This window comes from Sarcophilus harrisii, chromosome 4 (genome assembly GCF_902635505.1).
Source record: "Sarcophilus harrisii chromosome 4, mSarHar1.11, whole genome shotgun sequence".
Classification (NCBI taxonomy): Eukaryota; Metazoa; Chordata; class Mammalia; order Dasyuromorphia; family Dasyuridae; genus Sarcophilus; species Sarcophilus harrisii.
The window spans coordinates 145,641,328-145,665,569 of NC_045429.1; the positions used below are offsets into that span (position 1 = coordinate 145,641,328).

Below are 24,242 nucleotides of genomic sequence, written 5' to 3' on the forward strand. Positions count from 1 at the left end.
ACCATCACATTGATAATTTAATTAGTAGGACATTAAATTTACAAATCAATACAGAGCTCATCAACTATTATATTGATCAAGTTTAACTATAAGTACCAGACAACCAATTATTTGCTGTTTTTCTTTAAAGAAAAAAATTTTAAAAACATTTTTTAAATGTATCTACACAAGTCTTGAGTAAAACTTGAAAAGCTCACTTGTAGATATACTATGTGTTTTGCAGTTATTTAGACTAGGGATATCCTATTATTTCCTCCTTCATTTTTGGCCCTGTTTTATATAGGTTTTACTTTATAGGCTGCTCCTTTCTCAAAGCTATTTATTATTTCAATTAATTGCTTTGCTATTTCTCTAGATTCTTCTAACCATATATCATCATTAAATAGGGACAGAATCACAGGAATACAAATCAAGAGATCTAGCGCTAGAAAGGACCCTAAATGTCATCTACTTTAATTCTCTCATGCTACATATGAAGAAACTGAGGCTCCAAGAACTGAATTCATTATCCCATGGCCACAAAGTTAATGGTAGAGTTGAAATTCAAACTTAAATCCTATAACTCCAAGTTCAGTGCTTTTTCCATTATACAATAGATAATTCTGTCTTGAAGCAATGGAGAAAAGGAACATACCCTTGTTTTATCCTTATAATTACTGGCAAAACTACAAGTGTTTCTTTACTGCAAATAACAATAGCCTGATGTTTACTCTAAAAGCTGTTTACTTATTCATTTGTATATGCTGCAAAAGTACTAGGTAGACTTGGGAGGCAAAAGGAAATATCCAATTCTAACTTAGTTTTTTCTAAGCAATTATGATTTAGAACAAAATTTATATAAAGTTAATAGAAAACTCAGTGATGCATAAATTTTAAAAAAGAATTTAGAAAATTTAAAAAAAAATTGTTGCCTAAGGACTTAAATAAAATAAAACCCAGAAGCCATGGATATTTTCCCCCTAACAGTTCATTAATTGCATTCCAATAATCTACTTTGTAATATTAAGTATTTAATTTTATGTTCTTAAAACCATTATTCAGAGAACAGGTCTACAGAGTTCATCAGAATGCCAAAGTGGTCAATGATATTAAAAAAAAAAAAAAAAAAAAGATTAAAACCCCTTAATTTTAACCATCTTTAGCAAAAGACCTTAGAAAAAGTACTTAAGTATACCTACCTAAGTAATTCTCACAAATATCTACTGATCTTTTAAACATTTGGTGTAGAGCCAGAACTCTGGAGAAGTATAGTTGAAACAAGGTAACTCAGAAGAATTGATGAGAAAATGGTTATCTAGTTTACATATATACTTAATACTTATCTTGGTGATGTAATGGTTCCCTAAGTTCACACATAATCAGTGTGCTGTAATGATGTAATTACAGTAAAGTATATAAGAGCCAACAAGGACTAGAAGAGAGATATTCCATCTCCCACCATCCTGGTGGCTCTCCTGCCTCTTGTATTCCTCCACTGAAACCAAGGCCCATCTGAAGGTCCCCCAGAAAGCTAGCCTGGCCCCAGGAGAAGAAGATAGACTGTGAAGGAGACAATAAAGATTTTGGACTTTATCCCTGACTAGTCCTCCAGAAAGCTAGTTGGACATTACAATTTGGATAACAACATTCACAGCAAAAGGGCTTTAAATAGTTCATAAACTTGAAAAAAAGTAGGCATTGGAAACTTTACACAAACAAGGGAGTATTACCGGAATCACTTCTGTTGTTACTTCCTGTTTGCTGAACCGATAGATAATGACGTGTGCTGAAACGCCAGCAATGCACAGCAGTCTACTTTCTGGGCACCATGAAATTATTTGAATGGCATATGGATCTTCATCTACAATGTCTGTGTTTGGTCTGTCATCTTTATTTCTTGATTTTTCAAATACTTTAGATGTTTTTAGCTTATATAGTACTTGAAGTGTTACTGGAAAGAAAAAATGTTATACAAATTAATATATATATATAAATATTTCTACATATATTATTCATTCAATTACTATGTATCATTAATTAATTCTTATCAAAAGAATATCATTCATCCCAAATGATATTTTTTATATCTGGTCCAGATAGATGTATGGTTACATTGATTTCTGTATGTGATCCACATGGATATATGGCTACATTCTTAATTAACAACACAAGAGGTTTTAATATCTTGAAAATTTCACTTATTTTATATGTATAAGATGGTGGAAAATTAAAGCAATGTACATAACACTATTTGTAAATATCCATGTATACAAGAAAACAGACAAAAATAAAGTTTTTTCTTATAGGAAAAGAAAATTCATTACCATTAGATATTGTCATTCTATATTCCTAGATAGCAAAATATATCCTGGAATTATCCAATTATCAACTGGACCCCTAAAGAATTCCAGTAAGTACATGTTAATTATACTAAGGAAATGCTTCACAGTAACATCAAAGCTGTGTGAAGATGAACTATGGTGGACTTGACTCTTCTCAACAATGCAATTTTGAGGCAATTGCAATAGACTTGGGATGGAACATGCCATCTGCATCCCAGAGAAAGAATTAGGGAGATTGAATGTGGTTCAGAACATAGTATTTTAACCTTTTGTTGTTTTTTTCTTTCTTTTGTTTTTTTTCCCCTTTTGGTCTGATTTTTCTTGCATAACACAATAAATATGGAAAAATATATATAAAAGAATTGCTCAATGATAACTGTAGAAATATGTATAAAAGAATTGCATGTGTTTAACATACATTAGATTACTTGCTGTTTAGGGGAGGAGGTACAGGGAAGTGAGGGAGAAAAAAATTTGGATGGCAAGGTTTTGCAAGGATGAATGTTGAAAACTATGCATATGTTTTGAAAATAAGCTTTAAAAATAAAAAAAAAGAATTGTACATATTTAACTTAGATTACTTGCTGTTTTAGGGAGGGGGGAAGTAAAGAAGATAAAAAAATTTAGAAAATTTAGAAAAAAATGTAAGAAAATTTATCTTACATATTTTTGTAAGATATGAATATTGAAAACTACCTTTACATTTGGAAAAAAATACTATTAAATTTTTTTTAAAAGTATCATTTTTATTAAATCTGTTTGTAAAAAAGGATCATTTATATTAAATCTATTTGTAAAAAATGTCATTTTTGTGACCTACATTAGGAACAGGTCCTGAAATTCTTTAGAAAATTCCACAATCAATAAAAATAAGCTTTTCTCCTTTCAAATATTTCTATGTTGTAGAAAAAGAAAAATAGAAGTAAATGAGATTCTGTACTTTTTTTTGAGATTGCTCTTGATTAATATACTCACAGGTACATTTAATAAGAGTCATCATGGAGGAGTAAATAAAGTGTTACTGATTGTGATGTATTTAGATGGAGAAAATTTGCATATTTTGATTTTTCAGAAAGATGAAATCATAGGTTTTTTTCTGTGCTAAATACTGTCAGTTTGGGAAAAGATTTAAACCTGGGATATTAAAGCTAATCTCATTTAAACTTTTCTAAAATTCATAAACTGCTAAAAAGATTAAAGAATCTAGAAACCTCATAATATTTTAATTACAAAGAAAATGTGTATATATTTGACACATCAAATATAAATAATTTAAAACTGTCTAAATCACTTACTTGCAGAGGCATCCCAGAACTTGACAGACCCATCTGCATGCCTATGAAATTAAATATGAGGCAAGAATGTGGTGAAAAAATGAGCAAAAATATTCATACACATTTTTCTCAGTAAAAATAACAATTGTCAAGCTTTAAATTTTGCCTGATCATTTTCTAATTTCAAAAAAGTTGAAGAGTTGCCTTGCCATAAAGAAAAAAGATTAAAATTAATGTCAAAATAGCATGCCTTTCAAAGAATTATCTTTAATAAAATCATAACATTATAATAATAATAAAATCATAACATAAAAATCACAATGCAAAGGACTGCTTGTACTAAATAAAATCATATTCAGGTAAAGTTTACTGACTTAGTCAAATTAGAAGCTTACTTACCCTGTAATGATAATTTCAGGGTAACTCTGAGTCCCCAATCCCCAGTTACCTCCACTAATGGGCCATTCCTATAAGAAAAGAATTAGTATTACAAAAATCAACCACAGGATTCATTTGATTCAGCTAAAATCTAAAAAAATAAATACAAAGTACCTTTTTGCTGTATCCTTGGCGTTTCTGTCTGGCTCCAACAGAATAAAGTGCAGGGATAACATCTACAGGACAATCAGCAAAATATTCACAACAGGTAACAGGAGATTCATGTATACTCAAGGGATAGGGATTTTCAAATATAGGATACCTTTACAACAAGAAAAAATTTTTAATCAGAACATTCAATTTGAAACTAAAGTTACTTAGTATTTAAATGCAAAATACAAATGCAAATTCATCTAAATGCATATTATTAGATTTGGAACAGTGGTAAGTTCAAGATAATCAAAATTCTGTAATAGTTTTAAAATCCATACAATCTTCAAAACAATAACACAACAATTTGAATGTGAAATAAACAATTTAGGCTAAAGTTTTATTCTATTTTTTAAATGCAACTATTAATGTAAGTGTATTTTTATCATAGTGAAGTGTTATTTAAATCATTGCCCTTTGAAATGTAGAACTATTCCAAGTATGTCCAAATAACAAAATTTGAAGATGCAAATTTTTTTTGTCTCTCTCTGTCTTATAGCCAACTTCAAATTTAACTAAAAAAGATCCATGTTGAGTAGTTTCCTCATTGGTAAAATAAAGGAGATGAAGTTATGTTCCCTTCTAACTTGAAGTCTTTTGAATGAACAAAATGTATGGTTTTAAAGAACTTATTATGTACAAATTGCTAAATAAACAATGATTCAGAGTTTTAAAGACCCTGAAGCAATAGGAATTCTTCAAAATGATCAAAAGAATCTCCATTATACTCACCACAAATTCCTAAATAAGATTTTGTATTTAATTAAATTTATTATTTAATTTTATATTTAATTAACCTCAACTTTTCTTAATAAAGAGAAGGAAGGGAAAAGAGAAAGACATAGAAAACCCCTATAGATAAAACAGATGATATAAAATAAAAAATTAACTTTGTACTGACAAAATAGAAAATAAAAATTATTTTCTCAATTTTTTAACATACTACAGTGTTTACAATTTAGCCAAAATATTGATTTTATACTTTTCAAATCACTTTTTAATCAATCATAGGCATTTATTAAGAACATACTTTGTATCTGACACTATAGTAAGTAATGGGTCTATATAAAAACAAAAATGAAATTTTGATAATGCTAAGATTCACTAACAAAATTTTTTTACAAACCTAATGTGAAAGAATTACTACTTGGTTTCTCAATTATTTAACTAAACTATTCAGCTGAAATAAAGATATATGATTACAGGATTATATGAATCTTCTAATGATTTTGTGTGTGTGTGTGTGTGTGTGTGTGTGTGTGTTCTACAACCGCAATGATATTTTTCCTGTAGACTGTTAAAGGAAGGCCTCTGGAATTTGTTATAAAAACAATATTAAAAAGTAATAATTTTATTCACAAGAAAGGAGAAAGTTTCATCAGAGAAAGGGCATTTCTTCAAATTCAAGCAAGGAAAATAATTCAGAAACTGCTCAGTTGAAATCAGTTTTACAGAACTGTAATAATGAATTCTATTGCAAATGAATCTTTTTGTTACCTCCAAACTTACAAATCTTACCCATTTTGTGCAAGGTCTATAAGTACTAAATCTTTTTCCAGAAGGACAACCACAGCATATGGTTCTTGAAAATCTAAAATATAAAAACAAAAGAAAAAATTTAAAACATTAAAAAAAAAAAATAGAATGGAATTTAGAAATTTCACGATTGTAGTTTTACTTGTCATTTATTTAACTTTGCCAAAAACTTTTTCTAATATTTTGATTCCCCAATGATTAAATTAAGACTTCATATGTTATACAGCAGATTTTGCTAATACAGTGACTTCCATAATTTCAAATATTTATGCCTATATATTATCAAGAAAACCTAAATTCAAATCTGAATATTTATAAACACAATGATCACCATTTCAGTACCATAGATACAAGTGTTTACATGAAAAAAAAATCAAAAAATTGTTTTTTGCTTGTTATTGATATATACGTTGAAAGTTAAATGGGGAATAATGATAATAATTATGTGTGTTTTTGAAAGCTTATAGTAACATAAATGAGGTTTATTAGGAAAACAAATTAAAACTTACAAAACAGACTTTGCCCTTGAAGAGTTTCATTTCCTATAAGGGCTATCATATACACACATATGTATATGATGTATATATAATACAAGATTACTGAAGAGAATGATAGTACCAATGATTGGGGAGATCAGGAAAATCCTGAAGTAGTAGTATTAGAAATGATCCTTAAAGAAAGATGAAGACTTTGGAATAGATAAATGAGTAAGTTAATATGATAATGACGCTGAGAACCACAAGTAGTCAACTCTAGTGACAAAACTGAATTACTGAATATAAGTGAAACAAAGTAAGTTTAGAAAAAGAGTCATATATAGAGGCCTTAAATTTTAGGACTTTATTTTTACCTACTGATTCTGAGGAGGCATGAAAATTTTTTTTTAATTTTTATCAAGATATGAAAAAAACAGAATTGTGCCTTGGGATGAATTGTTTTAGTGCTATGTGAATGGCAGACTGAGAAGAGAGAGGCAAAAAGCCTGGGGAAAAAAAAAAAAAGAAAGAAAGAAAGCCTGGCCAATTAGAATGTTATTATTTTAGGGCAGGCAAAAATGATAAGGAACTGAATTAAGGGGGTAACGGGAAGGAGTAGGATAGTTAAGGGAAGAGTCAAGGCTTACCCTTGATGTGGATTCAACCAGAGTTGGTAATGATTTTGAAAGAAATTGAAAAACGTGGAGCAGATTTGAGATGATGACATATACAGGAGGAATCTGAAAAGAGATGAAACATCTCTTTTCATATTAAAAGTGGGAGGATTTGGGGAAATGTGAGGGGGGGGAGGAAAGAAGAGATTTTTAAAGAATTCATTAACATAGAGTTAAGACTCTGACAAGAAAGTGAGATCCAATGAGAGACTGGAAAAACAAAGAGGAATAGAAAGATTTAAGCTTCTTATAAGGATGTAAATTAATATTCAGAAGTGAGGGTGAGTGAGAAATAAATGATCAGAGATGAAAATGTCAATTTGAAAATCATACAAGTGATACACTTATGAGATAATGAGATCTAAAGTATAAACAATCCTGTGGATGGTTCAAAGGGAATGAAGGTCAAGGTCATCATCAGGAAGGTAATGATATTTGAATTCCTCTAATATAAGAGTAGAAGTTGAAGAAGACAAGAAGGTATAGTTAACTGAATCAAATAGAAAATTTCAAGAAAAAAAGGAGGGCTCTTAAATCAGCAAATATGAGAAAAAATGAAAACATCAAATGAGTTTGTAGAAAGGGAACTGTTAATGAAGCTTTGGTTCAATTATTCAGGAATTATGCTTAAATACCAAATATATAAGCTAAGCAGTCAAATAAAGGTACATTTCATATACTATATATACCAAATACCATTTTTTTCCAAATAACTGGAAATATAGATGATCTTCAATTTGGAAATGTCTGAACAAATGACCTATGAAAGTAATGAAGTATTACTGCACTGCAAAAAATGGTAAATAGTAAAAATTTTGGAAAGCATGGGTAAACTTGTGAAAATTAATGAAAAGTAAGCAAATAATACAAGAAAACAATATATACAGTGTAGAAGCCATATGAGTTTAAATATACCATGCTTCTCATTATCCTGTGATTGGAGATGATAAAACATTATTACCTCAATAACTATGATCTTTCCTATGTCCTAAAACAATTGACTAGTTTTTAAAACTAGCCTAATTTAAATGATCCTCAGGTAAGCCTTGAGTTCATTCCCTTACTTAGTCTATATTCTATGATAGGTTGTTTAAATTCAGATGCTCCGGAAATAGCTGGACCTAGTAGATACCCTTTTTCTATTCCCTGATTTCCATTAAAATATAAAGCTTTTTCCTTCATCAAAATATTATATATGTTATGCCACAGTTCTCTTTTATTGTCCTGATTCAGTTTCCCTAATTATCCTGACTCAATTTCTTTGCTTCAGTTTATAATTGTCAGCTCAAAGCTCAGTCCTGCAAAACATCTCCTCCCTCTTTATCAGAATATTTGATAAGGATAAAAGATCTTATGTTTTAGAATATCAGAATGCCTTTCCCTATCCCAAGCTTCCCAAACTTCAGATACCATCTTATCAAGATGCCTCTTCCCATGTCCAGGGTGCCTCATCCTATTATGGCATCCCTCTCCGGAGGCTCACCCACCCTGTCAGAGTCCCGTTCCCACTCTCAGTATACTTACTCTGCCCCTGACTCAGTATACTCCCTGAGTCTGAGCCATGTATATATTATATAGGTCATTGAATAACTCACATTGTTTGTTGGATTTTTGGAGACGATAGTCTCGTTCAGCCCTGGGATCAAACCATGGATCCATTTGGTCCCAGTAAATCTCTCCTTTTCAAATAAAATATTATAACTCTCTGATGTCTATCTTGTCTCAGTTTCTCCAGTATTACATTTTGAAGGTCCCACCAAGATGTTACAAAATGAGCAGGACTGGAGATAAGAGACCTCCGGGTCTCCACCTTGGGTCTCAGGGTGGCTGGGAATCTGGATTCTCTGCTTGGAGAGGCTGGCCCTCTGGATTTTTTTCCAGAGCCTCTGGGAAAGAGAGCCATTTCCAGCCACAAATGTGCCTGATGGTGGACACCTCCATTTCAGCCAAGGGAGAGTAAGTCTTAAGATCTGTTCTGTTCTGTCTGTCTGTGCTAGTATCTGGATTCCCAAAATAATGAAATGCTTTTTTGTGAGCATAAATTCTGGGAGTAGGATCCTCTGGATGCAGGGGAACCTACCTGGTGTCTAAAGACACATCTGGTTCTGTGTGCCAGTTAGCACAACTCTGGGCATTCCAGAGTATAAATCTGGGTGTCTTTTTTTAAGACATCATCTGGCTTTAAAAAAAAAAAAAAAAAAAAAAAAAAAAGCTCCGTTTGGATTCTGGAAGGGAAGACTCTGGAGCTTATAACTTCCCTCTGGGCTATCCTTTCCAGATAACTCCTAGTCTGTGTTAAATGTTTTGTTTTATGTTGTAACTGCTCAATGTCTATATGTGACTTGTTTGTCTGTCACTTGTTTGTGACTTATTTGGTTCAGAGCTCTGCTAAATTAAGAAATTTGGGAATTGGTTAAAATTTGCTTGTGATTTTAAACTTTTAACCTATTGTGAGTAAAAGAAACAAAAAAGGCCACAGTTTTTCCCTGAAGCAGGTTTTCAGAGCCTGCTAGAGTGAAGGGCAATAAAACCTTATCTGATTGAAACTCAGGCTAGAGAAAACATCTGATTAGGGATTTTAGGATGTTTATAATTTGTGGGAAATCATTTTACTATTGCCTCTGCATGCCAGATTTGTTCTGAGATTCTTTTGGGCAGTTTTAAAATTGTAGGAAATAATTTTACTGTTGCATATGGAGGATAGATTTCATTATCTCTGGATGTAAGGTCTTAAGAACTTGTTGGAGTGAAGTTCTGTTAACTTATCTGAAAGGGGTCACGTGTCTCTAATTAGGTAAAGACAGGTCAGACTTTTCTAAAAGTTTCAACACTGACCAAAGTTGGAGTTTAGGAAAAATCCATTGGGATGGGCAGCCACTAAAGGGGTGGGATAGGGATCTTTTGTCTTCAAAGGTGAAAATTAAACTGATCCCCACTGCTTTGTTACTTCAGCTAGGGAAAGCCTAGTTAGCCTGGAGTGAATGTTAGCTAAGCTTTCCCTCACTCCTCTATCTTTGGAGGTGGAGTGGGGGGATGGGCGGTCACATGGAATTCCCCCCACACACACTAAGTGTGTTTCCAGATTTCAAGAGATAGGCCCGCTTTTAAGTTAATTGATCTATAATTTGGTAGGGCTATTTCTAAAGGTTTAAAGGATATTTTTAAGAATTTTTCAGATTTTTTTCTGTAGAATTGGGTATTCTGTATAAGTTTAATTGATTGTATCTTGAGGTTATGCCCATCATTTAAAGGACTTCTGAACGTAATAGTTTTTCCTTGTTCTTTTGAAAATGTTTCCATTAAATATGAAAGATAACTTGTGAACTTACTGAAACAAATTAATTACTATTATCAATATGAGGTTATGGTATTTCTAAAAGTTTAACAGTTTTTAAGAACTTCTTGGATTCTTTTAGGATATTCTAAGTTTTAATTGATTGTACTGGGTCATCCTGAAGTCATTTAAAGAGCCTCTGAAAATAATAATTTTTTTTTGTCCTTTTGAAAATGTTTCTGTTATGAACAATATGTAATTTGGAATATCTGTCTATGTATTGGGTATTTTTAAATGCAAACTGATTTGTATGTATAATGTTCACTTATGGAAACATCTACTTAGATATGAGAGAAGTGTACATACTGAGACAAATTCTTACTGTTATAAATATAAGGTTATGGTTAATATCTGTTTAAGATTTGTCTGAAACTTGGTTAATGGAATTTGTTATTATAAGTAAAATTCTTTGGGCTTATAATTAATGCTATTTGGGAGTTTTAAAGCTCCAGCCTCTGACAGTTAGTGGGACAATTAACTGGAGTAAAAATGAATTAAAGCTATTTTATCCTGTTTTGCTGGTTGTGTCCCTGCATTTTTTCCTCCTGTGACTGATTTCTATGATCAGAGCAATGGTCAATAAGAAACTGTTAATGCAATTCAATTATGTCATACCTCGCTATTTCCAATCTGGTTATGTTATACCTTGCTGTTTCCAATCTGCTTATATGTAATCATTATATCCTAAATAATTGGGCAAATAAGTATCTACCCTGGTCATCTATCTATTACTGAATATTAGTGTCTGTGGATATTCAAGTTTTTAAAGGTTTCTAAATAATGAAACGACAAAAGCTTAACTGTAATGGGCTGAGGCTTGAGTTGATGCACTGAGGTACCAAGCGTGTGAGGCTAAATAGTAATTGGACTATACTCTATTAATATACATGCTTGGAGAAAGAATGGCCCCTGCCCCAACTCTCTGTGCAAGTCCTGATATGTTGTATAGGAAATGACGATTTTGGTGGGTGGAGGCAGGGGGGCAGGAAGAGAGGCGGAGAAAGACGGCTGGCTGGGTTCTGTTCTGGTGGCTGCTGGTCTCGTGGCTTCTGGTCTGGCTAGCTTCTTGACTCAGCTGCACACATTGCTATTGCTGATTACCTTCTACCTCCAATCTTTCTTCATCTCTACTGAGAATAAAGATTGAAGATTTTCCCCTAACCTGAATTCCTGACTCCGGCTGATTTTAAAATACATGGTCATCACACTTAACTGCCGTTTTATCTATTGGGAAGTTGCTGGCTAATTCATACTGGCCTCTTCACATTCTGTATCAGTTTGTTCTAACCTTTACTTGTTAGATTTGTGTTTTTTGTTCTAGATTTTGGTCAAAATTACAGGTATTGACTTGCTTCTGAGACATGAATCTGCCCATTTGAAGTTTTGGTAATAGGCAGCATGGCCATAGCCATCCCCTCTCTGGACTGAGCATCTCATCAGTAGGAAGCAGGAGGAGTGGAAAAGTGGTTGAATTATTCTTAAAATTTTAACTGTATTACTGTGTTTAAGATTTGTTAAAACTGGGATTTATTAAAACTTTAACTATTGCTGTATGTTAGAGCAATTTTAAGGAAACTTACTGTACTAGTATGTTATGTACAGGAATTTTGATTCATTCTTGGGATTTATATGTGGAATGATCATTTGACAATTCTTTTCTGTGGGGTAGGCGGGGGTAGGGGGAGGGAAGGGGGGAAGTAAACTGGTTGAAACTGGTCAGGAAATTGGGAAAAACTGATGTATTTTTCTTAGGCACTTCTGCCCTGTCCCCTACTTCTTTAGTTCACATTGCATTGGAAATTATTTAAACAGTCCTTTTCATTTTTACTCCTTGCTTAAAATTTACTGGACTATGATTTACTAGTTATGTCTTAACTTTGAAACCCCTTATTCTGCTGGAATTACCCTGGCAGACTCAGTTTTTGTGATTACTTTTTAGAAACAACCAGAAATCAGACACCTATCCTGGGACTGGCAGTCTCTCTGATCTGTTTCTCCATTCCTGTTACCCCAGTTCCTTAATTAGTATTTCAGCAATAGTTCAGGGTTCCCTGCCTTGGTCTAACTGCATAATTTGCTCAAAAAACTGTCTCCTAGTAACAGCTCCTGTTCTACTGAGAGGGGACAGGTGGAGCTACTCAAGGCCCCACCCCCACCCCTTTTTGGAATCCCTGAAAGACTTGGGGTACCCTCTTAGGATGGGCAGCAGGACTGTCTTGAGCACTGCTACTCAGCTGAGGCTGAGTTAAATGCACAAATGACCATAGACCTAACTCATAGTGAACTGTCCATCTCAAACTGGATTCTCTGGCTGAGATGCTCCCCAACTACAGAGGACCTGCTATTTCTGCAACAGAGAGGCTCGTGTGTCTCCCTAAATGAGGAATGATGTTTTTGTGCTAAAACTCTGGGTTATCAGGGAGAGACTGGTCCTTGCCATAAATCCTTGAATTTTTTTTAGTTTTAGTTTGGTTTATTTGCTTTACATAGGGTTGGTCAAAAACTATAATGCTAAGACCTTCTAGAGGAAGGTAATTCAATGATTTAAATATTCAGAAGAGAGAGAGTGTGGAATGTTATATCACTGTTCTCTTTTATTGTCCTGACTCAGTTTTCCTAATTATCCTGATCCAGTTCTGACTCAGTTTCTCTGCTTCAGTTTATAATTATCAGCTCAAAGCTCAGTCTTGAAAAACCTCCCCTCCCTCTTTATCAGAATATTTGATAAGGATAAAAGATCTTATGTTTTAGAATATCAGAATGCCTCTCCCCATTCCAAGCTATAGGAATGTCAGATACTGTTTTACCAAGATGCCTCTCCCCATGCCCTATTATGTCATCCTCTGGAGACTCACCCCACCTGTCAGAGTCCCATTCCCGTTCTCAGTACCCTGACTCTGCCCCTGCCTCAATACACCCCTTGAGTCTGAGCCATGTGTAAATATGTCATTGAGAACTCATATTGTTTGCTGGATTTTTGGAGACCATAGTCTCATTCAGCCCTGGGACCAAACCATGGATCCATTTGGTCCCAGTAAATCTCTCCCTTTCAAATAGATTATTAAATACTCTCTAATCTTTATCTTGCCTCAGTTTCTCTGGCATTACATATAAGGTGCTGTGATTCATTGAAGAAATGGAAATAGTCTCATTCAGAAAACTGTTTTCCACAGTTAATCAAGTATTGAAAAGAAACTTTAAATAAATCTTAACCACTAACTGGAAGAAGTTTTTAATTCCACAATGAAGTTAATAAAACTTATTAGGTTAAAAAAAATTAAAGCAACAATAATTGGACTGGTGGATCTACAGCAAAAAGGACCAGGACAGTGTACTATAGGTGGATATATTAAACCTAAAAGGAAAGGCTTCTGAGTCATATTGGCAGAAGGAAGATTTGGAAGCAGCACCAGAAAACAAAAAACATGACAACTCATACCTTCTCTAGTGCATCAATGGCATGAAAAGAAAAGGTAAAACTAGAGAAGTATGTAGTGTCTTCAGAAGACAATTAATTTGTCTTGAATGTATGAAGATGGAAGGGATGTGAAAAGAAAAGGCTTAAGATGGAAGTTAATAATAGTGCAATCGTTCCATAGCACACAATGAAAAACAAAGCCCAAGAATAAAGGGACCGGGGAAATGGAAAGAAAAATTAGAAGGTGAAACAATTGTATCTATTCCCCCAAAAGGTTATCAGAAAGAATGGAACATTCTTATAATATAGACCCTGCATCTAAAAAGCAGACACAATTGGATAATAAGAGGCAGCAAAGGCAGAACAGATAGTATGGCAGTATGGTACAGTGGCTAGAGAAACAGTTTTGGAATTCAAGTAGTGCCTCTGACATATACTGGCTGTTTAAACCCAGGCAAATAACTTCACCTCTCACTGCCCCAGACAACTCTTTAAGCCCATATGTAATGGGCAGGATAGTTGGTAATCTGCATTCATTAAGGAAGTTTCTTCTGTCAATGAAATAAGGAATTTAGACAAAGTAAAGAATAAAGAATATTATTATACAGCTTACCATTTGGGTATGGTGTTTCACAAAGTGTAAGAAAATCAACAATTGAATAATCCATTTCTAGCACAGCTGTGCTTTTTCCATGCATAACTGTTAAACAAGGTCTCCTTCCTACAGTATCATAGGACAAACCACCTGAAAGAATGATAAAAGGTTCCCTGAAAATGGAAAAAGAAACACTTTTGGTTATAAAGTATATAGATGGGTGTCTCATATATTACTGTCATTTGATAAAATTACCAAAAATAACTTTACATTAGTAAATTATTATTACGAAAATAATTTGTTGAATTTGTCACAACAAAAAAAAAGTTTTTAAAAGCTTATCTATGATAAGGACAGATGACCTTTATATTTCTTGGAATGAGTCATCATTGTACCCTCTTCCATCTTTTCATAATTTATCCCCCTTCTCCTATATTTAATTAAAAAAAAAAAAAAAAGGTCTAGAAACCCATCCTTTGAAGTGTACCTGGAGTTCATCCCCTTCCCATTCCTCTCACTCTAATCCCACTTTTACTTCAGTTTAGATTCTCATTAATACTTCAGTTAGATTCCTATTAATTCATTACTGGGTCCAGGAAAATTGTCTCTGGTTCCAGGTTATTTTCTAAATAATAAACAATGTAGCTCAATGAGTCTTCCTAAAACACATTTCTTTTTGTTCATTAACTACATATCTCACAAAGTCTAAAATTCTTCAATAAAGTTTTCAAAACCCACTATTATCTGGTCTATCACATCTTTCAAACTATTTTGAGTCACTCCTGAAATTGAAACTCTTAACTCCAGACATGATATGACAATATACTGACATCTATTATTGTCATTATTCATGCTATTTTCAATACTAAAAATGCCCTCCCCTTCTTAATTTTTTTAATCTATGCAAAACAAATTCCTTTCTTTAAAGTACAAAGTTATACCTTTTGCATGAAGGCTTGCTAACTCATCAAACCCCCAATAATTTTTTCCTTCTCTGAATTTCTTAGAATTGACATCACTAAATTTATCAGTGTGGTATATTCTATATATCTTATAATTTGTTCCAAAACTAATTAATATTTCACTAAAACAAATCGTACAAGCCTTTTTTTAAAGCATCTCATATCTCTAATAGTGCTGAGTACATAAAGTAGATGACCAATGAATATTGCTTATTGAAAAACAGAGGTGAAACAGATTTGTGACAGAGAACCATCTGCATCCAGAAAGGATTATGGGGACTGAATGTGGATCACATTATAGTATTTTCACCTTTTTGTTGTTGTTTGCTTTCCTTTTTCTTTCTATTTTTTTTTTTTTGATTTGATATTTCTTATACAGCAGGACAAATGTAGAAATAGGTTTAGAAGAATTACACGGTTTCCCTATATTGGATTACTTGCTGTCTAGTAGATGGGGTGGAGGATAAGAGGAAGAAAAATTTGGAACACAAGGTTTTACAAGGGTGAATGTTGAAAACTATCTTTGCATGAAAAAAAATTTTTTTGAAAATAAAAAGCCATTATCAAGATTAAAAAATATATATTTTATAAATCTTAAAAAAAAGAGGTGAAAGAAGTATGTTTCTTATTTTCTGCCATATTTTTATTTTTCATATTCAGCACCTAGGTATAATTTATTATTTGTCAAAGCTATAGTATACGCTTAATAATACACTGTGCTAAGTAGAATCACAAAAATAAAAAACATGAAGTTTCTTTACTCAGGTAGTTTATGCTGGGTTCACAGATAAACATGATACAAATAAGAATGTTAAGTTTTTTTATTTTAAAAATCAAATCCTAGTAATCTAAAATTTGAAATATTCTGAAGTTAGAAGCAATAATTACTATTATCATAAAACAGCTTTGAGATATTTTTTTTTTCAGAATTCTCCCATAAGATTCCTACTATGGATTCAAGTCCTAACTCAAATGGCCCTCTTCTTCAAATATACTATAACTTCAAATATAGCAATTGTTTGGAGGATTTATCTGACCTGTACTTTACAGATTCTATAACAGAATCTCTGTGATCTTGAATTCCACAATAATTAGCACTGAACTAAAACATATCTCACCTTGATTAAATAAATAATACGAAGTCACAGGTCCTGCTTCTCTATAGCACTACAAAAAAGTAAAGCTTACTGTACATATTCAATGTACATCCTATGTGAGCCTATCCTATGGTGAATAACATGGCCAGTGTTCAACAGGTGAATACTGGGAATACAAGCCAAAGTTTTCTTTGTTCTTTGGGTTCCATGAAACTAAAGGATTGTTTGGTTAATATTTGTTGTGTAATAACAACTGTATGGCTGAGCTGATAAAGCTAGGAAGAGTATCAGGAAGCACTGCAGAAAGACTACAATTTATTAAAAAAATTTTCTGATTCATCAAAGAGAGAAAGAAAACTTTCAGGTCCACATAGTTCTTTTTAAAAATACTATTGATCAGAATCAAATCTATCAATAGACATGAAAAAAAATACTTTAAATCACTTTTGATTGATATGCAAACTTAATCAGTTCAGAGTTATCTCCTCAAATCTCTCAGATTGACTAAAATGATAGAAAGAAAATGACAGAAATTGGAGAGGATATGAAAAATTAAATACACTAATGTACTGTTAGTAGAATTGTGAACTAGTCTAATCATTCTGGAGAACAATTTGGAACAATGTACAAAGAGATATAAAACTACATATACTCTGTGATATATCAATACTACCATAAGTCTATATTCCAAAGAGATATAATCAAAGAAAAGGACCTATTTGTACAAAAATGTTTACAGCAACTCTTTTAGAAGTGGCAAAGAATTGGAAATTGAGGGGATGCCCATCAATTAGGGAAATGGCTGAGCAAGTCATGATATATGATTGTGATGGAATACTAGTGTGCTATAAGAATGATAAGCTGGATGCTTCAGAAAAAAAAAAAAAAAACTTGGGAAGCCTTATAAACCAACAAAAAAAAAAAATGAAGTAAGCAGGAGAACACTGTATAGAATTGTAAAGATGATCAACTAAGAAAGATTTGCTATTCTAATCAATACAATGATCTGAGACAATTCCCAAGGATCTTGATAAAAAATGCTTCCCAAGAGAAAAAATAAGTAACTCTGAGTACAGATTGAAGCATTCTTTTGTGACTTTATTTTTTCTTCTGTCTTTTTTATATTTACTATGAAAATGCTTTACATAACTTCACATGGATAACTGATGCCAGAGAGCTGAAGGGAGGAAGATTCAAAATTTTTTAAAATGAATTACTAAAAAAATTATTATTATTTTTTAAATACTTCCAACACAACTTCCTAAATTCTTCCATTGGGGGAAAAGAAAAGTAACACATTAGTGTGACGCTTTGAGTCAGTATCAAAGTAGCACCATATTCAGCAACACACCAGGAACATACTTTGAATAGCAAGAATCTTTTGATGAGCTGACTATTCTTTTCTAGAATATTTGATCATTTGGATCTTACAATTTGTTTCTGCTTATTTGGCCCTGATGATATTCCTGACATGTTCTGATACACAAGTACTCTTAAAGCAACTGATAAAAATATCTTTATTTTGCTCAAAACTGAAATACCATAGCTACCCTTTTCAAAAATGCTTATATTTCCTTTACAGAAGGAAAAGAAAATTTCTTCAAGCCAGACAGGAATTCATTTTCTTGAGTAGTTACCAAAGTTGGGAAAGGGAAGCCTGTATCTAAGCATCCTAAAAGAGGGGAAAAAACAATTTTGACCAATTACATATGCTGTTCCTGACAATATTTGAATGGGACAGAAGCCAATATCCAGGGAAGTTTATTTCCAGGCAGAGAAGCCTTATAAAACACACACACACACACACACACACACACACACACACACACACACACGCACACACACACACAGCTAGAGAAGGAGGAGAGAGACTCCTCAACTAGGCAATGAGCAATTTTCTAATCACAAATATTTCCTTTAAAAGGAGGATTTGGGATGCCCTAGACAAGCTAGTGCTAGCTGGATAGATATTGATTATAAATAGAGATATTTCCTCTTTATATAGAGATATGTATACATAGAAATATCTATCTAAAAATAGATTACATTTAAAATACAAAATAACTTGCTGTAAAGAGTAATTTCTCCACCAGTTCTCTGATTTATTAGAATAATAAATTATAGAAAAGATCAAAATCAGTACTAAAGCAAATTAAAAATAAGAAAATATGGTGCCTAATTGAGAGAATTTGAACCTGACCTATTTTAAAAACAACTAAAGATGTAAAAAATTAGGAATGGGATTTTGAAAAAATGTATCAGCCCAAACTATTACTATTACTTAATGCTACCTAACAAATTCAATTGAGGAAACTAAATGAATTTAAAAGAATAAATTCCATCAACAAACATGATCTATTTCTCCAAATGAGAAGATAACAACCAAAAGCAATACAGGTTTAGAATAAAATTGTGCTTATCATATTTTACAGATATCAAAGATGGAGTATTATGAATGCTACTACCTCCTATAGCACTACAAGACAGTAGAATAACTTGATGAGAAGTCCAACTAAACAAGATCTATCCTAAGGACATTCAGCATGAAAACTAAATAGCAAAACAAATACATTTAGAGTAGAAAAGCTCTCTCAAAATTTCAACATCAAACTCCTCATCCAATTAATGATACCACAGCTGGATTCTAAATATCTGAATCCCCAATTGTTCCAAAAAGAAGTAGAAATTGCACTTAAGAAAAAAAGGTTAGGAAAAAAAGATACTGAACCATATCTACACAAAGGAGGTCAATGCTAAAGATGATAAAATCATGAAAATGCTTATGAATTCTTAATATGGCAGAGGGGAAGATACTAGATTAGGTAAGCACTGGAAAAAAAAAGTAATTCAATTTGAAAAATACTGATATATATATATATGCTTACTTTCCTAATTTTATGAAATTTTGTGAGAAAAATCATTATAACATTGTGAGTATTCTTGAAGATATAAGAAGAAAACAGGCAGTCTTTTACAAATGATATTACAAAACAGACTACATCTCTATAGTAATTGACTAAGATGTGTTGAGAATTAAACTTAATGTTTGCTGATTATTTTTAAAAAGCATTTGATTAAGTCCATCTGTATGTCTGTCTGTCTATCATCTATCAATCTATTTATCTACTTATTTATCTATCTACATATATCAAGCTAGTAAGTATTAATAGTCTGAGGTCAGATTTAAATTCAGGTCCTCTTGAATCCAAGGGATGGTGCTCTATCCACTGTCTTATCCTAAATATTATATGTGAATGGCTCTCTCCCAACATTTTAAAAATATTTCTTGAAAATGACAAAGTGACTCCCTTAGTATCATCATCAAGAAAGACATAACAGTTAAAAGTAGATTTGGAAACAAAAAAATAAGAAAAAAAAACTAAAGTTTAACTAAAAATTAAGACCTTCATACATTATAATGAGGTGTACTGCCTATGTTCGGTCATTTCTATCTCCATAACATCTCTTGCATAGGTTGGCTTTACTGAATTTATACAGCTAACGCACAAGTTCAGCCTCAGGCCTTTATAGCCTGAATTCTTGAAAATAACTCCTTAGATTACACTTAAGAATGTATAAAAGCTACTTTATCTCCGATGTTAAGGTCCTTTTTAATAAACAGCAAGTGGATAAAAAATTAAAGAGGAGAAGCAAAATAGGCTGTGAAAACACAGAGTTCTATGCCCAAAGGGCTATCATAAATGTTCATAGGCTTTGATCCAGTAGTGTTTCTATTGGGCTTATATCCCAAAGATATCTTAAAGGAGTTAAAGGGGCCCACATGTGCAAAAATGTTTGTGGCCACCCTTTTTGTAGTGGCAAGAAACTGGAAACTGAGTGGATGCCCATAAGTAGGGGAATGGCAGGATAAGTTATGATATATGATGTTATTATGAAACAATCAGCAGGATGATTTCAGAGAGACCTGGATCGATTTAACATGAACTGATGCTATGAAATGAGTAAAACCAGGAGAACATTGTACATAACAACAACAAGATTACATAATGATCATTTCTGAGAGATGTGACTCTTTTCTACAGAGAAGTGATTCAGACCAGTTCCAATGATCTTGTGATAAAGAGAGCCATTTACACCCAGAGAGAGAACCATGAGAACTGAGTGTGGATCACAACACAGCATTTTCACTTTTTTTGTTGTTGTTTGTTTGCATTTTATTTTCTTTCTTACTTTTTTCTTTTTGATTTGATTTTTCTTCTGTAGCAAGATAATTGTATAAATATAAGTGCACACATTGGATTTAACATATATTTTTACCATGTTTAACATATATTGGATTACTTGCCATCTAGAGGAGAAGGTGGAGGGAAGGGGAGGAAAATCGAAACACAAGGTTTTGCAAGGATAATTGGCAAAAAATTATTTTTGAAAATTAAAAAGCTTTAAAGAAAAAAAGATTTTGATCAGAAAAAAACACAGAGTTCTTTTTACATTCTAAGCTAAAACTGAACCCCATCTTTCTAATTTCAATATTCTTTCAGTTGAACCAAATCAGTTCCAATAGAGCAATAATGAATTAAACTAGCTACACCCAATGAAAGAACTCTGGGAGATGACTATGAACCATTACATAGAATTACCAATCCCCCTATTTTTGTCCGCCTACATTTTTGATTTCCTTCACAGGCTAATAGTACACTATTTCAAACTCCAATTCTTTTTGTACAGCAAAATAACTGTTAGGACATATATGCTTTAACATACTTAACATGTATTGGTCAATCTGCCATTGGAAGGAAGGGATGGGAGGAAGGAGGGGGAAAATTGCAACAAAAGATTTGGCAATTGTCAATGCTGTAAAATTATTCATGCATATAACTTGTAAATAAAAAGCTATAATAATAAATAAATAAATGTTCTTACAGTGATGACATTAACAGATAACAACATTTCTGAAGAATTAAAGTTACAGTTTACCCAAAGGTCAAGACAGTGATATATAATAGGTTTGAATCAACTCCAACCGTTGTTGGAGCTGATAACTATGACAACACAACATAAAGGATATCACCATTTAGATGTTATGGGCTGAATATAAGAAAGAAATAACTCATTCCTCTATGGACAAGCCATATAAGCTCTGAGTGTACACACACACACACACAAGACATTTCCTGTCTCAAGTATCTCACAGTTTAGTCCAGAAGGCAACATAAAAACAACTACAAACAGACTATATATGGACAAATTGGAGATAATACTCAAAGAAAAGGTACTAGCTTAAAAAGGAGATTGAGATGGCTTCCTGAAAGTGGGACTCAAGCTGAAACAGTAGATAGCCAAGGTGTAGTGGCAAAGAAGAGTTAAGACTTTCTGGCATCTGGATCAGGAAGGAAAACATTCAGAGTTCAAAGAACTCCCAACATGGAATGTCATGGTTGAAGAACAAGAAAAAGGCTAGTGGCACTGGATCAAAGTATAAATAAAAAGATAATAAGAGTGACTGAAAAGGGTAAAGGGCAGGTAGATTATGGTGGATTTTATAAACCAAAGAATTTTATATTTAATCCTAGAGACAATTAGGAATAATTGGAATTGACTGAATAGAGAAGACATGATTGAACTTGTAATTTAGAAAAGCCTACATTATGTCAAGATATTGAGGGGAAAGCATATATAGGAGATAGCAGACAAAGAAAAGAATGATTCAGGATTAGAAGTTATGAATGGAGTACAATTTGAACCACTGCTCCTGTATCCCTATTAATTAGATTACAAATCCAGTCAAATATCAAAGATCAAATTCAAATATTGAAAGTTCAAATCAGTGTTTACATATAGTAAATCCTTAATAAATGTCTGATTAAATGATTTCATCATCTTTCAATTAGAGTTAGTGTCAACAAAAGTAAAATCTGTGACATAATTAAGCTTCAAACTTTCTTAGTTTTCAACTTATATTTCATCAAAAATAGTTTACTATTTTGAAATGTGCCATTGAAAGGAATTATACAAACAGAATAGTCTTGTCAGATACTGATTATCTCACCATAATGGGAGAAAAAGTCAAATAAAATCAATAAGCCAATAGATAATGGTATTACATGACATTTGGACAAAGAAAAAGTATGGACAGATAGCAAGAGAATTCTATGTTTACATAAATTTTTCTAATCAATACAGAATGGTTTCCTTTGTGAAGAGATATTAAGAGTTACATGATGATGAGAAAGAGAGACCTGGGCTGTTATCCAAACCTTATGATGCTATTTTGAAAAAAAAAAAAAATTCAAAGTTAGGCAAAGTAATATAAGAATGATGGATTTTTTTTGGTAGAGTGTTGAGTGGGACAGAAGAAAGGTGTGGTATGGAACAAGGAAGGCTAGAAGGATTTAGTTATTTAATCAGATATAGGACTAAATTTGTGGTATCACTAGCAGAAGGAATTCCTAAATAAGAAAACTATCTCTACCAATAACAGTTAGCATTTTCACTATTCTGAGAATATGAAGTAGAAAGCAGAGGGATTATTATTATGCTAGGAAGATATAATGGTTGAATATCTAGAGTTGCCTAGATGCATCAAGTTGTCAACAATCATCAGAGTAGGGGATGGAGGGTACAGTTACAGGACTGGAAGCAAAAAGGCAAGAAAATAAATGTATACTCTATAGTTTTTAACTCTTTGATTCTTTTTTCCTGATCCTTGCTTTCCTATACATTTTCCCTCAACCGTATCTTCCTCCCTTCAGGAAAGTTAGGGGATATGTTGATTTAAACTGGAAAGTCTCAACAAATAATCTTCAAAGAATTTCTCTAATTCTTTGTTTCTCAGTAATCAATGTTGTTGTACAAAGCTGGAGATATTTGCAATACAGTCTTTTTTGCAAATACTTATCAGAATTGATATGTATGATAATCTAATACTCTATTATAGCATATTTCTTCTTACCCTTGATTTTTCTGTATAGCCCATTCTATCAATTCCTTTCTTTGTCTCTCCCAAGGACTGTCTGTTTGCCATTCTATTTACCTGCAAGATTTCTCTTTTCCTTAATTTAATCTAAAAGAAGGAAACCAAAGTTGAAATGATTTATTTCCTCCAGAAAAATCCACTACTATTCCCTGGACAAGGATGTCACATTTAGATCATCAACATATTTTTCTTCCTTTGCACTGTTACTGAAGGATAAGAGGCCATAGAGATTTTGTTTTTAAAGAGTACAGGATATCCAATGAAACAAAGTCACTCTATGAGAATATGAAGATCAAAATGGAAGAAAGGTAAAAAATATGAAGAAATATATTATTAAAAATGTTTTCTCCATTAAAAACAATGGAAGCACTACATTCAAGTCACAAATCCTAATTTTACAGCCTATGGTGAATTATTAGTAAGATAAAAATGGCACTAAAGAAAACAAAAAAGGAAAAGTCAATCTAATAAAACCATGTGTATATAAAAGAGACCAATGTTGAAAGAGACAATTGAGAGGGAATTTTAAAACTAACATTCAAATACCTGGAGGGGAAAAATGTATTAAAGGCATAGAAAAAATTTTTGAACTTATCAACATCAAAAAAAGACTAAGAAAATATCAGTAACTACTAACTTATAAACCATGGTTATTTCTAGAAAATTCTTATGTGTCATTTGTACATAAATCAAGGATATGCTTGATGAGAACAGTAGTATGAAGGTTTTCACAAATGATATTCAACCATGAATCACATTTTTAATATTTCATAAATGACAAAAATATATAAAGATATAATATCATATGAGCTACTGATTATGAAAAAGCATTTGATTTGGTAGAACAAAATACTGCTTCATAGGTTCTTATTCAACAAAGTGTCTCTTGTTCATATATTAAAATCATTCAAGATTTTCTGGAAAAATATAACACTTAAAACAATTATTTTCAATGTCCTTCAGAAAATAAAAATAAAGTGGAAAATAAAACAAATTGATGTTTGCTAAAAGTGTTATTATGATGGAATAG

The 24,242-nt window shown here is 32.3% G+C and overlaps 1 protein-coding gene across 4 annotated transcripts in view; it reads right to left on the minus strand.

The window, feature by feature from the left end:
• The window catches only part of STXBP5 (syntaxin binding protein 5), a 191,881-nt gene that overhangs the window by 64,030 nt on the left and 103,609 nt on the right, over positions 1-24,242 (minus strand). For all 4 annotated transcript variants that reach the window (XM_031937649.1, XM_031937648.1, XM_031937651.1 and 1 more), the window contains exons 10-15: positions 14,235-14,389; positions 5,702-5,774; positions 4,148-4,295; positions 3,995-4,062; positions 3,617-3,657; positions 1,710-1,930 (exon numbers count right to left, since the gene is read on the minus strand). In XM_031937649.1, the coding sequence (XP_031793509.1) occupies positions 1,710-1,930; positions 3,617-3,657; positions 3,995-4,062; positions 4,148-4,295; positions 5,702-5,774; positions 14,235-14,389 (706 nt within the window). The remainder of the gene's footprint in view (positions 1-1,709; positions 1,931-3,616; positions 3,658-3,994; positions 4,063-4,147; positions 4,296-5,701; positions 5,775-14,234; positions 14,390-24,242) is intronic.